The 17,578-nt window shown below is 38.5% G+C and overlaps 1 protein-coding gene across 1 annotated transcript in view; it reads right to left on the reverse strand.

The window, feature by feature from the left end:
* The window catches only part of Exoc4 (exocyst complex component 4), a 767,731-nt gene that overhangs the window by 414,017 nt on the left and 336,136 nt on the right, over positions 1-17,578 (reverse strand). The window contains exon 10 of the mRNA XM_036180825.1: positions 2,299-2,395. Coding sequence (XP_036036718.1) covers positions 2,299-2,395 — 97 coding nt within the window. The remainder of the gene's footprint in view (positions 1-2,298; positions 2,396-17,578) is intronic.

Consider the following 17,578-nt stretch of genomic DNA (forward strand, 5'->3'; position numbering starts at 1 on the left):
AAATTAAAAAGTAAAAATTACTAAAGGGCTTAGTCATTTGAAGTTCTATAAGTCCATTATTATATTTTCACTAAAACTTAATAGTGCATAATGTTCTTGTTACTTACATTAAGAGATACACAAAGAAATAACTAATGGTGAATTATATCATGTGACAAACCTTCAGTTCCTGTCAACAATAACAAAACTTAGAATTAAAATACAAATGGAATGAGTAAGAAAAGCCGTAAAACAGCTCTTTAAGGAAGCACTAGAAAGCTATTCGAATCTGTTAAGGTCCATAGGTATCCTTCCATACTCAAAATAAATGTATATATAAGGACTCAATTCATCCACACCATGGTACAATTAAGCAGCAAAGTACAGTGTTAAACTGGGTTTAGAAGAGGCCAATAAACATTCAGGTATGTTCCTGTTTCCTTAGCAATTAACAACACTAATTAAAAATCAAATGTAATTGCAGAACATGTATTAAACGAATTACCAAAGTCCTGGTATATATGGACAATATTGTTAAATACAGAAGTTTTACATTGTAATTTACCTATTATATATAACATATATAATATATATTAACCAATTAAATAGTCTTATTTGTCTTAACCCCATGATTCTTAAGTGAATTTACTTGCAGCAAGAGTTTTAGAGGCTTAAAGTGTTATTCTGAGATATACCTCATAATGTATTCAAAAGTTTCTGTTACTTTACATACAAATACATGGAGTATATAAAGTTTCTTTACAGAGAAAAGCAATATTATATAAATCCAAAGTGCTTTCTACAAACTGTGGTAAACATAAGACATTAAATTTCCCTTATGAAGCATTTCAAGTATTCAGTAAAATAATGTTAGCTATTATATGAACATTACCTGAAAGGTCATTTAATACAGCCATTATGGAAAAGAGTGTGAAGGTTCCCCCCAAATTAAGAACAGAACTATTGTATGATCTAGCAATTCCCATGCTGGGTACATATCCCCCCAAAAAGTGGAAACAACCAGAATACCCTTCAGCTGATGAATGGATAAAAGAAATGTGATACATATACACAATGGAATACTATTCAGTTCTGTCATTTGTGACACATGGGTCAAAGGGTGTGATGTGATTCTTGTGGAAGTTAAGAGTGGAATGTTGGTTTGCAGAGGATAGGGTGGCTAGGGGAAGCAGGATGGGCAAAAGCTGAGCTATGAGTAGCTTGCGATGAGGTAGGAAAAGGAAGAACTGGTATGCATGCAGCTGTGCAGCAGGAGGGCTGCAGACAATAAAGCACATTTCAAAAAAGATTTTGAGGTTTTGCCCCAAAAGATTCTTGTATGTATGAAAACATCATGTTACCTGTTAATATGTACAATGTTTATTCTTTATTCATTTTTCAAAATTAATTTAATGAACCACAGTATTAAATACGGCATCTTTGCCTTCAATAATTTTATAAACAATTTGAACTCTGCCATGCACATAGATCTCTAGAAACCATTAATTTGTAATGACTGAGCAATTGTCCCTTTAATTCTGGCAGAAAAGTACCTGTTTTAAAGCACTTAGGACTTAGAATTTTTTGGGGGAAAGCATTCTGAAATTTTCTTTGCTACAATATAGTAAAATCGAGAAATGAACAATGTAACAGATTTTATTCTGCTCACCATCAAATTACCTTCCAAGAAACAAAACCATATATTTTATTCTTAATATTTTTCAGGTTTCTGTAAATCACATCTGTTCACGGACTTAGTAATTCTCAAAAGATAATGAAGGGGTAATTAGTGTAAATGAGTAAGAGAGACCATGGGTCAGTAATCTGTTTTTCTTAATGAAGAACTAGAGAGAAAAAATGCAGGCTCACAGGCCGGGAGTTACACTGCAAGGCTTCATCTCTGGGATGCAGCGCGGAGGCAGAGTAAGGCTACCCACAGCCCCACGAGCACAACTGTAGCCAACAAATGTGTGTTCATGCAAACAGATGGCAGGCTAGATGGCCCCAGCAGGCCTGGACTTGCCAACCACTGAGATCCAAAAAAAGAGGAGGAGGAGGGAAGAAGATGGGCAGAACTAGAGAAGGAAGCAGAGAAAATCAAATTCAAGTGTCTGTGAGCTTACTCCTGAGAACAGGGAGTGGCTTGGCTGACATTACTGTTCTATTGACTAACTTTCACTGTGAAACCTGCAAAAATGAAACGAGTTTCTTTTTTCCTAATGATCTGACTCAGTGCTGGCTCAACTATTGGCACCAAGCCCATCAGCATGAATATTGAGAATATTGATCATGGGTAAGTACATCATAGGGATGACTTACCTCAGTAATGGATGGAATATGACAGTAATATTTCTGGCTCCAGGTTTGCAGACAAATTTTGTTCCTCCACCTTCAATTAAGTTGTCGTCAGGACCCCCTTCCAGGAAAAATGAAAACCAAGATTTAGCTAGTTGGAAGTTTTACAGATAAGCAAACTAAGATAAGCATTATATGAGTGTTGTATTGTCAAAAGGCCTACCTTTTATGTTACCCACAGTATTTACAGCTATTGCAAATGACATGATCCAATCTTTCTCTTTAACAATCTATGGCATAATTACCCAGGAAAGAAAAAAGGGAAGTCCAGGAAGAATCAATGACACATGGAAAGTAATGGCTCAAGGTTACAGTGTAGTTGAAGCTAAAATATTTCTCTCTAGTCAACAGTGTCTTCTTTGATCAGTAGAGCACACAGAGAAAGAAGAAGTTACATTTAAAGCATCCCAGATTGTAAAATGTATTTAATCCCATTTGCCATAATTGTTACCAAGACAAAAAAACTCACAAATTAAAAGACACACTACTATTTTATGTAATACTAGGAGAAAGAATTCTAGTTATTAAAATATGTAATTTATTAAGATTTTTATTATATCACAGTAGAAGGCTTACTTGGCTATTTAAATAGATAGTCCATAAATACCTTGAGTACATTTAATAAACAAATATAAGAAAAGTAAACTTGGGGCAAAAAAATTTAGCTTAGTGGCTAAAAGCACTAGGGGCTGCTCCTTCTAGAGGACCTGGATTCAATTCCCAGCACCCACATGGGAGCTCGCAACCATTTGCTACTCCAGTTCCAGAGGATCCAATGTTCTCTTCTGGTCATCTAGGGCACCATACACACAAGTAGCCTACAAAAATATGTGCAGGTAACACTCCTATGCACAAAATTTAAAAAAAAATTAAAAAGAAACTCATCAAGACCTTCTTAAAACTATATAATATACATGCTCCATCCCTTGGAATAACTGATTCAGAGCTGGCAGCATCCATATTTTCCAGTAAGTGCCATCCTGTAAACCGAGAACGTAACTGTTTTAAGGAGTGTACCACGATGTATGCAGGATTCTATTTCAAGCTGCTGATACATACTTTGCAAAGTGTAAAATTGCTGCTTTCTCGGTGCTATCTCAAGCCTTAAACCAGGATTTGCAATGGCAACCAGGACTTATGTTCTTTCCTGAAATGGTTCTTAGTTGGTAATTAGCTGAAACATCAAAGGGTCAAAGTACAAGAAGTAACTGCCGAGCTCACACATTCTGATGTAGTAACAATGTACATCACTATTTTGCCAAGATTTAGGTGCAGAGAGTATAGAATATACAAAGCTGCATATAACTTCAGGAGTTGGAAGAAACGCTTCCACTAGCACCACCACCCCGCCCCCATGGGTGTTTTTTGTTTTTCTTTTTAAATGATTCGATCACTATATTCCCTAGCTTCTATCCATTTTTACATACTCCAAGGTGAGTAAATTCTTTTGATCAGCAAAACTTAAGGGAGAAAAAAGGGGGGCATGAATGTCCTGGAAAGCCACAGTATTCCATTTGAAAAACCGTGATGTCTACAGAAGGCAAATGTAGTTTGGTTTATGTTGGTAAGGCTGTAGATATAACTCAAGGGTAGAATAATTACAGAACACATGTAAGTAAGACTCTTGTTTCAATACAGGGAGGGAGGAAAGTCTGTCTACAAAGGACCTGGCTAAAAAAAAGAAGTGAGGGGAAGGTTAAAAAAGAAGTAAAGTGGTCTAATACCTTCTATTAAATGGGTAAACAAATCTATCTCCCATGTTCAGCTAGCAAGTCCACCTAAGCTAAGTTATGTCCTTCAGTGTCATTATTTTTTAGTGTATAACTGGTACTCTACTTTTCATTTACTTCATGTTAGTCCTCAATAGTTTCAGAATTCTGGCACATACTATTTGGTGGGTTTCTTCAAAACCCTAGCAACCTACATATACATATTATCTTTCTCTAAACATTTCTTTATGGCTAGAATTCTTTGCATGGTATCAGACACAAGCAAGGCTGACTCTGGTTTATTATCCATCTTTGGGGTCTCCAAGGCATCTAGGAGATAGATAAAACCAAGGGAAGCTTCAGCAAACAACATCCAGGATCATCAGCACTTCCCAGAGGCATTTTGACAGATACTGTTTGGATCAGTTTTTCCATCAGACCATCAGAGCACAGATCTAAATTTCTAACAAAAATACAATGGCATACACAGCTCTTCCTTTAAATTAATGGCCTGCTTCACATTCTCAAAATCTGCATCCCAACACAATGATATGAACCAGGATCAATGATGTCTTGCTAATTTTTGCAACTTAAATGAAAGCATCAAGACTAACACAAGGCCTAGGGGTATAGATCAGCTGTATTGAATGTGCTCTGCATGATCAAGGTCCTAAGTTTAATGAATATTCAATATCAAAGAAGAAAAGGAGGCAAATAGCTAGGGCCTGGAACAGACTAAAAGAAATACTACTCCTTTAACAAACCTCTACCTCAAAAGATCATATTGAACATTTAAAAACAGAGAAAATAAATTCAGAATAGATTTATCTTCTTCATCAACAATATACCTTTCAAGACCACAAAACCTAATCAGAACAGAGTCACCAAGGAGATGAGTACAGGGAAAATAAGGTTATATTCTGCACTCCAGGAACAGCATACACAAAACCAAACAAAAACTTTATATGAGATGGATATAAAAATAACACACAATTCTACTCATTATAATAGAAATGAGTAGGTGTCTTTATTGACTTGTAAAAAGATCAAGTGTTATGATTTTAAGGACTCCATAATTAAATTTAAACTGGAACAACCAAGGCAGTTAACTAGTTCTTCATATACACTGCGTACACTGTATGGATGCTGGGCCTGTGTGCCTTGGGCATACTGGGCTCAGTTTTAGAGGGACATTTCTATTACCCTTTTTTTAAAGTCCAATGTCAAGCCTAAAATAGTCAATCCTGTTTCCCAAAAAACAACTGTCTCCATAAAAAATAACTCAGACAAACCTTAACATGTCATTTTTATTATCATTATATGACTTCATTAAAGTTTATATAACTTGGCTCAGAGGTTAAGAGTATTGGCTGTTCTTCTAGAGGTCCTGAGTACAAACCCCAGCAACCACATGGTGGCTCACAACCATCTATAATGAGATCTTGTGCTCTCTTTTGGCCTGCAGGCACACATGTGATCAGAACACTGTATATATAATAAATAAATAAATCTTTTTCAAAAGTTTACATAACTTATCCCTATGTAAAGAGGTTAAGCAAGCATGCATCTGCTGCATGAATGGAAAAAGAAATGGAGGCCTCAGTAGACAAAATAATATTAAAATTAAATGAGAAGTATATTTGAAAATATATTGTTAACTGTCAAAGCCTAGCAAAAGTGAATAACTTGCTCTGTCCTCCTAAAGCCTTACAGGTAGTAGGAATACCTCATAAATGTGTGTTTATAGCAAGGGATAGAGCAAGCATAAAAAAGAAACAAATACCAACTATGAAGACAGGAGCCACTGGAATGTCAGTGGGAGAGATAAGGCTATGGCAATGAAGGGAGGAAGATAGGGTATGAAGTTCCAAATTTAGCCACGTTCCCACTGCTCAAGACTCCTGGGAGCTGAGGAAAATGATGGATTCATGTGGTGTGCTACTGTTAAGAGTGAAAGACTGCTCTGTCTGCTTTTAACCCTCAGCCAAAATTCTACCTCCAGGAACCTTGTGCATTCTTTCAGATCCATGCCTATGTGACCCTCATTGCATCTGATATGGTTTCCTCTTTATAAAGCTGATGTCTAAATCCAGGTTATAAATGCTATGGTACAAATGTGATCCCCAAACACCATGTGCTGGACTCTTAACCTCCAATTCAGCAGTACTGAGATCTGGTACTTGTCATGAGGATGCCCATGCATGGATTCAAACATCCCAGGACACAGATGACTATAGAAATGTGAGTCCCCTTCCTCTCTCACCTTTCCTGTCTTCTATTATGGTATGAGATATGGAAAAAAGTCACTTGATGTCCCTTAATTTCACCTTCCAATCCTCTAGATCTATACACTATTGAATTTCTGTTCATTATAGACAACTCAGTCTGATATTCTGTTGTAATATCACAAAATTAACAAAGGTATTGCATTACCATTTTAGATAGAAAAAAGAAGCAGCATCCTAAAGAACTATTTTTGAAAATAAAGCTATCAGAACCAAAAGCAAGGCCCTGACCAAAGATCATAAAGTCTGAGAGTATCTACCATCAAAATGGACTGTAAATGACTCTTGGCATTTCAGTATTCTGGGTGAGAAACAGAATTCACCTCTCCTAACATGCCCTCACATTCAGCCAAGTAGCCTGGGAACTGCTGTCAAGACCATTAAGGAGCAAGCTACTCCAATTCTGAGACATGCACTGACCAGGCAGGGCCAATTCTCACCTTCATTCATTATGTTTGCAGTCTAATCTCAGCTGGGAAGGCCACCTGATGGGCACCAGAGAATATGATGAATGATGATGGATGTTGGAATGAAAAAGAAATTGACAGTAGGATTACAAGTAAGCTGGAGGGCACAAGAAGATGGAAGAATGCCCCACGAATGGAATGGTTTGACAACCTCTCTCCAGATGACTAGAAACAAACCCAAGGCCACCTAACAACTTTATTTTGACAGCATTTTAGCACTCACAGACTAGTCCCTACCTTTAGAACTCATTTGGAGAAATTAGCTGCTAATGTACCTATTCCTGGGCTCTTTCCAACTAAGATTCGTTGTCACTAATAATGAATATAGTCACCTTAATGACTATGGCGGAAAGAGAAAACAAATACTTCAGGAAAAATGCAAACAAATGTTCTTAATGAAATGAACATGGTAAGATGGGAAGAATCAGTATATCTACATCAGATCACATATATTAGATATTATGAGTGTAAGTATGATAATTAAAATTATCTGAGCTTAAGCTAAACCACTTATAAAATAGGAATTATGCTTAATTCCTTCAAACATAATGTGCTAATTGTCTAAATGAGAAATTATACACAACGGCATTCAGCATAGTGCTGGATACCCAGTACACACATCCCAGTGAAGTAGAAGTAGCCCACTTTTTCTTTTGTGGGTATCAATAGGTAAGGGTGTGTGTGTGTGTGTGTGTGTGTGTGTGTGTCTGTGTGTGTGTCTGTGTGTGTGTCTGTGTGTGTGTCTGTCTGTGTGAATCTGTGTGTGAGAGAGAAACTCTTGACATACCACTAGAACATAAACAAGGAAAAAGTAAGACATTTTAAAAAGCACTTTCTGTATTACTCTTAAAGACATTAGTAGTAGTCAATATCATTAATGAGTCCAACAAATGAATTTGTAACAAATGAATAAAACATTTCTGTGAGTTCAATTGGGAGGACAGTATCACTGCAGTGACAGATTGAGAAAATTGCTAGGAACACTTATAATGTGGCAAGGTGAAATAAGCTTCTCTCAACTCTTAATTTTTCACTTAAAATAATCAATATCAAATGTATAGATGCTAGTATTGTGAACAAATACCTTGTGCCAAGTACTTAAATTAAAATAGTGACTTCCATTAAGTTACAGAAAGCAGCACGTACCAAATAACATTCTGAATGTGTCCAGGGCCTAAAATTGGCTTAACATTACAAAGAATAGCAGTAAAAATAGAATATTTCACAACAAATATCTGACTTTGGAAATGTCATGCAGAATAACAAATACGGAATTCCTAATTGCATCAATAAAGAGCATGTTTAATTGGCTCTAGGCACCAGATGACTGACCTGAGTTTTCTGAACTCCATGTCACCTTGGCAGAGGTAGTCTTACAGACTACGTTTTGCAGCATAGGGCTATTGTCTGGAATTTTTTGTTTTGTTTTGTTTGTAGGCTTGTTGTTGTTGTTTTGAGACAGGGTTTCTTTGTATAACACTCCTGGCTATCCTGGCACTCGATTTGTAGACCAGTCTGGCCTTGAACTCAGAGATCTACCTATCACAGCCCAGCTACAGAGGTCTATTCTTTTTTTTTTTTTTTTTTTTTTTTTTTTAAAGACAGGGTGTCCCTGTATAGCTTTGCACCTTTCCTGGAACTGACTTGGTAGCCCAGGCTGGCCTTGAACTCACAGAGATCCTCCTACCTCTGCCTTGCGAGTGCTGGGATTAAAGGCATGCGCCACCACTGCCCAGCAAGAGGTCTATTCTTAAAGCATGATGTGCCCTCAAAATTCAGTCTGGTGCTATCACCACCCTTCAGCCTCTAAAGCAGCCTGGACCCAGCCCTGGTGTGTAGTCCAGAATCAAAGAGAAAAATAATAGCAAAAAAAAAAAAAAAAAAAAAAAATCTTATCCCAAAATGCTTTACTATTTCAGTAAAGCAAGTGAATCAGGACTGGTGGTGTTATGCTTTTGTTAAAGGGTGAGTATTAAATAGATCTAGGAAGAAAAGCCAAGCAAAAAAATATACCTCAAAGACAGCATCACATGGGACTCAACTTGTAGCTAAGGATAGAGGATTCCACAAGAACACCGTTTTAATCACTAGGGTATCCCTGGTACCTGGAATAGTTTTTAAAATATAATAAACATTTGCTGACCAAATACATGTGTAAATAAAATGAAGAGAATATCTCTAGAACAAGTGAATTATGACTATAAACTGTCTATGAAAAAATAGCAGATATATTTTTAGAATAAATATGCTCAGTCAGAAATCCAGATTTTAAGAAAGAATAGAAAAGTTAAATGAATTAAAATATTATTCCTAGAAAACACCATCTCAAATAGGAATTAGCTACTTATTCCATCATAAGTTGAACAAACACCTTGCCAAGATTCCATTGCTCATATACATTTATTCTTGGATTCCTCCACCTCTGTGATCAAGGTAGATACCATTTCCCTGGGTATGAATTAATGAAGAAGGTACAATGGAAGAAAAAGAAATGCAATCATTAAATAACTACCATGAAAGGGAAAGTCGGCTGGACTCTACAAAAACCTCCTCTCTAACTCTAAAAGATATGAATGAGATATTATTACCATACAAAGAAATGAAGAAATGTAGGCTTCTGGTGGGGAACCAAAGTTATAGGGCCTGCTCAAGGATACATATGGTGGGCTCAGTATTGAAACAGTCAGATGCATCCTAACCATTTTAAGTACATACAAATTCTACAACCTATGTAATTAACATCATTTTCACTTCACAGGGACTTAGATGTTGAATAAGATAATGGTGTACAGAAAAATTCCAAAATATTGAACACTGAGACCAATTTTGTCATGAGATGATACACTTACACATTTTTCATAGAATCAAAACTAAACATATGTTGGTTATTCAGGTCAATATCTAAAAAGTCTCTTTAATTAAAGATACAAGTGAACTCAAGATAAATAATATACTCTTTCTATGAAATGACCACACAGACAGTGTATTTGGTAGAAGCATATTTAATTATCCAAATGAAGTTAGAAATACCTTTTTCCTCTCTAACACAGTCCCCAAACCAAGAACTAGACTGAACTTTCCCATCTCTCCAGACAGCCAACAGGGAATACGATGAGCACTTCATCCTCACAAGTAGCTAGGAAAGGCTCTCTGGATTGCAAAGAGCATAAAGATAGAAGAAAAGAAGTGGCAGTGTCTTTCAAAGGGACACGTTTTTGATTTGTTTGTTTGTTTTTTCTTTTTCCTATTTCTCTTTTTAAAATAAACTCAACAGCCTTGCCTTGCTTTGATTCAGGGTCAACACACTACAGCTCTACTTTCCTAAATAAAACCCCCAGAACATCTTATCTCTAGCTTCTTCATGACATGCTAACAATATGGGTGCTCCACCCCCAAAAGCCATCACCTTAGAGTTGTTCATTTTAATATCAGAGGAAAAGGAGATAATGTGGAAACAGACCAAATCTTAAAAGTCATAAATGTTGCAGATAAAAGGAGTGGTCCTGGTGTGCAAATTATAGAGAGCACCTCTCCTTCACTGCCACTACCCTCCCATTTCCTTCCTTCATCGTGTCTCTAGATTGGTAATCAACTATAACTTTCAAGAATCATGAGATGAATTAGGGGCTAATATTCATGAAATACTCCCCAATGTCACATGCTTCTCATCATCCAAATCAGCCCTAACTTAATATGGACATTCAAACTCTATAAGCAAAACAGAAGGCATGGTGGGTTACCACAGCAGTAGACAGAAGAAAATGTGGGTGACCTCCGACACCCATGATGCCATTCTTCCCTCTCATGGGCATTAACAGTCATTTCCACACAAATCACACAATCTCCTGTGGTATATACAGCCACAACAGATGCTGAGAAATGAAACCTGCCACCCCCATTAAAGAAGAAAATGAGCATTTTGTGTGTGTGCATTACTCTTCCTTTATCAGGATTCAGGCTCCATAAATATATAAACAAATAACCAAAACCAAAGTGAAAAAAGCTGTAATTGGAATTTTGTCATAGTGTCTCTATCACAAAGAATAAGTGTGGGGTAATGGGGCACCAGATTAGGAGTTCGTGAAAACTGAAGAAATGAATTTGAAATTTCCCTGCTGAAAAAAGGCTTAAGTTGAGCAGTGACTAACAAAACTCAACTTTAAGGGGGGGGGGAAGATGAAGAATCTTTTAATAGCCCCTTTCTGCTTCCATGACCCTAGAGGAGGTGAAATATGTGATATCTGGAGGACCAGGAGACAGTCTACAATATGTCAGAGTGGGGGAAAGGAAAGGGAGAGTCAGGGTGTCAGGGTCTGGGGTAGGAAGCTTTCTAGGCACAATGGGAAAAGGGGGGAAAACATGATGGAAGGTTCTGGTAAGAGAAAAACGTAGGCAATTAATTAGAGATGAAGAAAGCCTTGATGAGGGTGGAAGGACTTGCTACTTAAGGAAATGGAGGAAGCTACTGCTAAGGAGTATGTATCAGGCTGCAGCATATAGCTGGAGTCAGGTGAGAAAACGAAAATGGCAGGCAGCGGGTAGGTGCTTGGAATAACACTCTTCCACACTTCCTTGACTTCAGAACCACAGGGACACCCCTCCTCTGAGCTAGAAACATAGAGGAAAAGAAGCATTTGTGACGACGCCTGTAGCTAGAGTGCTACAGACGCCCCTAAGGAGTTTTACTGGACATTTGAAGATGAGACTAAGACAAAAAGAAAGAAGACTCCAAGGACTATGCCCAGATGAGAAAAAGGAAAGTAATCTGGTCTCTCACAGGACAAAAACACAGAGAAAAGGAAGATAACTTCAATTAGGGACTGCATGATTGCATAAATTACTGCACGCAGGACACATGTCACTTATCTTGAATAAAAGTAACAGTATAGTATGTTCATGAGGCATCTGCATTTGTTGGAAACATCTGTGAGAACAATTGGACAATTCATTTGGGAACTGCCATAAGTAAGATGATCTCTCCCAGAATTCAGTTAGAGTACATGAAATAATTCCTATAAAGGAAAGAAAAGTGTGTCATTATATAATTCTAGAACTGAACACATTCATCAGATGTCATGGCACAAGCCTTTAATCCCAGCACATGAAAGGCAGAGGCAGGGGGATCTCTGTAAGTTTGAGGTTACCCTGGTCTACAAAATAAGTTTCAGGAAAGCCAATAACAATCTAGAACTGAATACATTCTAAATAAAAAAAAATAAACTTTATAATAATCTAGTTAATTAAGAGGCTGGGCGGGAAAGGGATCAATGCAATCACCCTATGAAGCCTTAAAATAAAGTGAACTGGAAGATAATGTCACTAAGATAGACATGTCCCCCAAAGATGGTCAATAAATGCTAGGTATTTTTAAGAACTGTCTTGGATTGCAAATCAAAAGAAGAAATGCATGGGTGATAAAGGGGGAGGGGAAGGAGATACAGAGAAGGGGAGGGTGAGAAGAAGAGGGAGACAGCACACCTTAGTGAGAAGAAGAGGGAGACAGCACACCTTAATCATCTTCCTAACAATCAATTAAGGATTTGGGAAGTATGAGATGTCATGGTAGGGAAAATGATCAAATATATTTTCAGGTTAATAAGCCTCCATCCTGATCCACCTGTAAAATGTGCTCAGTGAGAGGCTGGAGAAATAACTCAAGCACAACAGTGTGTGCTGCTCTTACAGAGGACATAATTTGGGTTCCCAGCAGCCATGTCAAGCAGCCTGCAACTGCTTGTAACTCTAGCTCAGGGAATCCATGGTCCTCTTCTGGCCACCACAGACATCTAAACTCACACATGTACAGACCCCGAAACAAACCCCACAGACTCTCACATACGCATAATTAACAATATAAATAAGTCATTTTTTTTTAATGTAGTCATCAAGAGGTCTTCCAAGGACAAAGTCAGAAGGATCCAGTTGTGGCAGTACTGGATGATTTGGAATGGAAAATGAAATGGCACACTCTGCAAAAGGATAAGCCACTTAACAAATGATCTCCAGTCACTGTGTATATTTTTAAATGTCTGATCAATAAGGCAAAAGGGAACTTCAATTGACCATCTTTGAGGAACACTCCAGTCTTAGTGCCATTATCCTCCAATTCACTTTATTTCAAAGCTATATAGGGAGATGGCATCGATCCATTTTCCTCTCATTCTTTTAACTAGTTTTAATGATCTTGAATCTATTAAATACATTTGAGTGTCTGGTAGGGCAAAACCAGGTCAGAGGCCTCATGCCTGAAGCCAAATAACTCTGTTACTAATCAAATGTTGGGGTTCATTTACATTGTATATTTTTAATGCTGCAGCATACATTAGCATTCCATTGTTATTTATTGCTGAATAACAGTCTATTGTACACACATGGTACATTTAATTTATGCCAATATTCATCAACTGATCAGGGATATCTACTTTATAGTTATTATGAAAGATGAAGATATGAACATCCAAACACATATACCTATGAGAAAGAATATTTTCAATTCTCTTACTCATATAAAATTATGTTTAGCCTTTAAAATTTTTTCCAGACTTTTTCCCAAAGAACCAGTACTATGTTTTAGTTGTTTTGTTTGTTTGTTTGTTTGTTTTTTCCTGCTTTCAAATAACTAGTTAATTAACAGAAGGGCCTAGGCATAAGAGAGTAAGAGATGGAAATAGTTATAGTTAAATACAAAGGAAATATCAGTAATTTGCTTTTCCCTAGAATTCTTTCCTACTACAGCCAGCTCCCCAACCTGTCTCCTATAGCCCTGTTTCAGAAGATCACTAAGGAAGCATTACAAGGTACAATTAATGATGATGGCTCAGTAGCACTTTGGAACTGTCAAAAGCAAGAAACTACATGTGTTGTCTATAGTATAAATACTGTTTTGTCCCCTCTGACTAATTTGGACTGTGGAGTATTTTACTGTTTGCTCAGGAATCCTAAAATAAAGGAAGATGTGAAGGACAGCAGACTGGGATGAGGTGCCTTGATAGGCCAAGCTCAATGCAGACCTCCCTGTGTGTTTGGCTGACTGGAGTCTGTTAATTATGGCTGCAGATCAGATCAGTTTTATAATACTGAGAAAAAAGAAACTGAAAACAGATTGTACCCATCAATCTTCCTTTGTTAGTGGTCTGCAACTTGGTTCATTGGGAATGAGAACTGAATGAATTCCAGTTCACTGAAGATTTTGTGCTGGAAAATATTTTGTTGTAATACTCAGAGACATGCCTACATCTGCTTACTCCTAAGTGGGAAGGGAATTAATCGGAAGAAATCAGCATGACAGGTACAAAGAACAATGGCCCAAAATGACTGAAAGAAGAAGAGTAGATGGGGGCTCTTTGAACAAAAATTATAGTCAAAATACAGTTGCATAACAGTATTGTCACTGCCAGACGAAGATCATCGGTGCCAGCACTAGAACAGAATGAGTATTATTTCACAGTGCAGTGGAAGTGTCTACATCACAGAGGGATGGGCGGCTTGCTTTAAATAACTTTACCAGTACACCCACAGTTACTACGTTTAATTAACAAGTCCACTTTCTAGTCACTGGAGAAAACAAATCTTACAAATTTCCTTGAATTAAAATCAGTCTTAGACCTAGGGAAACAATGCAGTTGATAAAATGATGCTCTGTAAGTATCAGGACCCAGATGCACAGTGAAAAATAAAAAGCCAAAATTATCTTCTGGCATTCATATGCACACATCTGTGCACATATACATGTATACTCACATGTGTATCCATACACAGATGAACATGAAAACACACAATTAAAATAAAACAAAATCAGATCCTTTCACCATAGTAGAATAAATGCAGCAGTACCTGCCTACCCACCACCCATCCACCCCCCCCTCCCCTAACACACACACACCTTTCTCTAATTCTAATATTGAAAACAACCATGGGAAGAGGGTGAAAGTGTGTATATTTGAAAGTCTGGGAAATGTGAGTCGATAAACATATGAAGTGTAAGTTCTACCTGTAAGGGTTCTGTCCTTAATTATGTCCATGGGCCTAGGACTTGGCCTAGCCTAAAAGACGGGCTGTCTCTCTCTCTCTCTCTCTCTCTCTCTCTCTCTCTCTCTCTCTCTCTCTCTCCCTCTCTCTCTCTCTCTCTCTCTCTCTCTCTCTCTCCCCCCTCCCTCCCCTCCCCTTCTCTCCCTCTCTTTCCCCGCTCCCACTTTCCCCCCCTCTGTCTCCCTCCCCCTCCCTCCCTCTCCCTCTCCCTCCCTCTCTCTCCCAATAAAGCTCTAAAAGGTAAGGGTGGCTTGTGATTCTTCCGCCAACCAACACACTCCTCTGTTGGCATGGCGGCCAGCCATGAGCAGCGCCACTTTAACCAACACTGCCATCATCTGAGGAAATTTTCCAATAGTATCTGTTGAACATTTATTTGAAACACTGATATATTTATCCTGAAAATTTTATTTCCCATGTGACTACTCATGATTCCTGTAAAGCTCATGGCTAAAGTTTTAAAGTTTTACTTTTTATGTGATAATATTTCTATTCCAGGAATCTGCACTCATACTCAACAAAAAAGCTATTCATCACAGAATGCAATGTTAAAATAAACAATTGATTAGATGAACCTAAATATACAAATAAATACTTATAATTATACACATAGATTGGGGCTATTATATGACAATTAAAATGAACAAAACAAGAAATCAAGGAGAATATAAAAGGCAAGAGGCAGGATACCCTCCCTCAAGAAAAAGTAGATTTGTTAGTATTCTGACCCGCCCCTTGGAGACTTGCCCAGTGTCCTGAAGTAAAGACCCTTTTAAAAAGAAAACTCCCCTCCATTCCCAGGAGGCATACACCCTAGCCCACTATCTCTCCCCCACACCTTTCCCTCTTTACCCTCTCTCCCCACCTTTTCTCTCTCCCTCTCCCCCTTTCCTTCCCCTACCAAAATAAAACTATTCACTGAGCCCTGCCAGCATGGCATTGTGGAGGGTCCCAAAACAGCTTGACCACACAGCAGCCATGACAGGCTTAAGGGCCTAGACACAGCTTCTGTGATAGGCTTACAGGCAGGCAACACCCAGATCCAGGAAACACCTTAAGCTGATACTGCCCAGGGATCCACCCAGGGGTGAGGAAGTCCCTGACATCTCAAATATTCCAATCATTAGATAAGGTGGCCAGATGTCCCTGAGTCTAGTACACACTTATTTTTTGTTTTACAGATACCCCTAGACAACTGTCAGCCAACCAGGGTCCTGGACCCTGGAAAGACCCTCACCCCAACCTCTGCTATGATAAAAACTCTGTCCCACTTGAGCTCAAGGCTTTCTGCTCTCACCGCTGTGTCAGACAGAGAGAGAGAGACCAAGCTTTGGAGCTTGAAATAAAGGCTCTTTGCTTTTACATGCATGATTTGGTCTCTGTGGTGGTCTTTTGGGGGTCCCCGCAATTGACCTGTTCATAATAGCATTTGTCTCTCACCTGCCATGGGGCACCTTGCCTCCAAACCAGCCAAGGTCCCTCCCTCACCTATATCATTACAAGATTAAGAATTGAGGGCTGGAGAGATGGTTCAGCAGTTAAGAGTACTGGTTGTTCTTCCAGATATCCTGAGTTCAATTCCCAGCACCCACATGGTGGCTCACAACCATCTGTAATGAGATCTGGTGCCCTCTTCTGGCCTGCAGGCATGCATGTAGGCAGAACACTGTATATATAAATAAATAAACCTAAAAAAAAACAATTGAAATCACAATTCAGAAGCAGCCTGATCTTCGGAGGCACTGAGTTTTGTTTCTGTCTTTCATCTCGGGTGAATCTGGTTATTTTCCACTGTGTGCAAGTCATGTATGTGAGGCTTGGGGGTTCATATTTCCCACAGAAATTTATCTGTAGTAATTCTTCAAGGCCCAGAGAATATTTACCAAAAACATCCAGGCATGGCAGCTTCTCCACCAAAGAAAAATAAAGACCTAAAACACATTTTAAACTAAACATAAATTTGGAAGATTTTTCAAATCTCTCTCTCTCTCTCTCTCTCTCTCTCTCTCTCTCTCTCTCTCTCACACACACACACACACACACACACACACACACACACACACACACACACACACACGGCAGACAGATACAGACTTAGTTATAAATATTCTAAGGAATATGTTTCCTCTTCGTCGCCTCAGTGACAATCTTCTCCTTATCTCAGAAGAATAAAACCAGTGGGAGAGCCTGGAATCTTGAAATAATCCTTACTGTTTACACTGAGATTCCCAAGATGAGTAAATCCTGGGCATTTTTCTTGGTTTCTTGAACTTTGCAAGTTCAGTGGGGTTGAAAATAGCTTAAGGCTGTGTCCTCATCTTCTCTCCAGCCCACCCTCCCTTCCTCCACCAGCTTCTCTCTCACGGTCTCTCACAGGGTCCTTCAAGAGATGGATCCTAGTGCTGAGAGTACCAGCAATACATCATGCCCAGCACAACTTTCTAGAGCTTCTGAGTTGTTTCCACTAATCCTTTCTGTTAGAATTCCTGGCCACTCCCCCAGCTACAAGACTGTGGATGTCCTGTCTAGTAGCCAGGCAAGATGCTTAGTCATCCTAGGGCTTTATGACCTATATAATCCATGCACTGCATGATTACGTAACCTATGTGCATGCGTGGTGTAGCTATGTATGTCCATATGCACATGCAGAGGGGGCAGACACCTATAAAAGCGGATTCCACCTATTCCTTGTCTCTCTTCCTGCAAGGTCATTATGGGCTTATGCACACCCTTTCTATACCCTTCCCTTAATAAA

The sequence above is a fragment of the Onychomys torridus genome, chromosome 3 (assembly GCF_903995425.1).
Source record: "Onychomys torridus chromosome 3, mOncTor1.1, whole genome shotgun sequence".
In the NCBI taxonomy this organism is placed as follows: domain Eukaryota; kingdom Metazoa; phylum Chordata; class Mammalia; order Rodentia; family Cricetidae; genus Onychomys; species Onychomys torridus.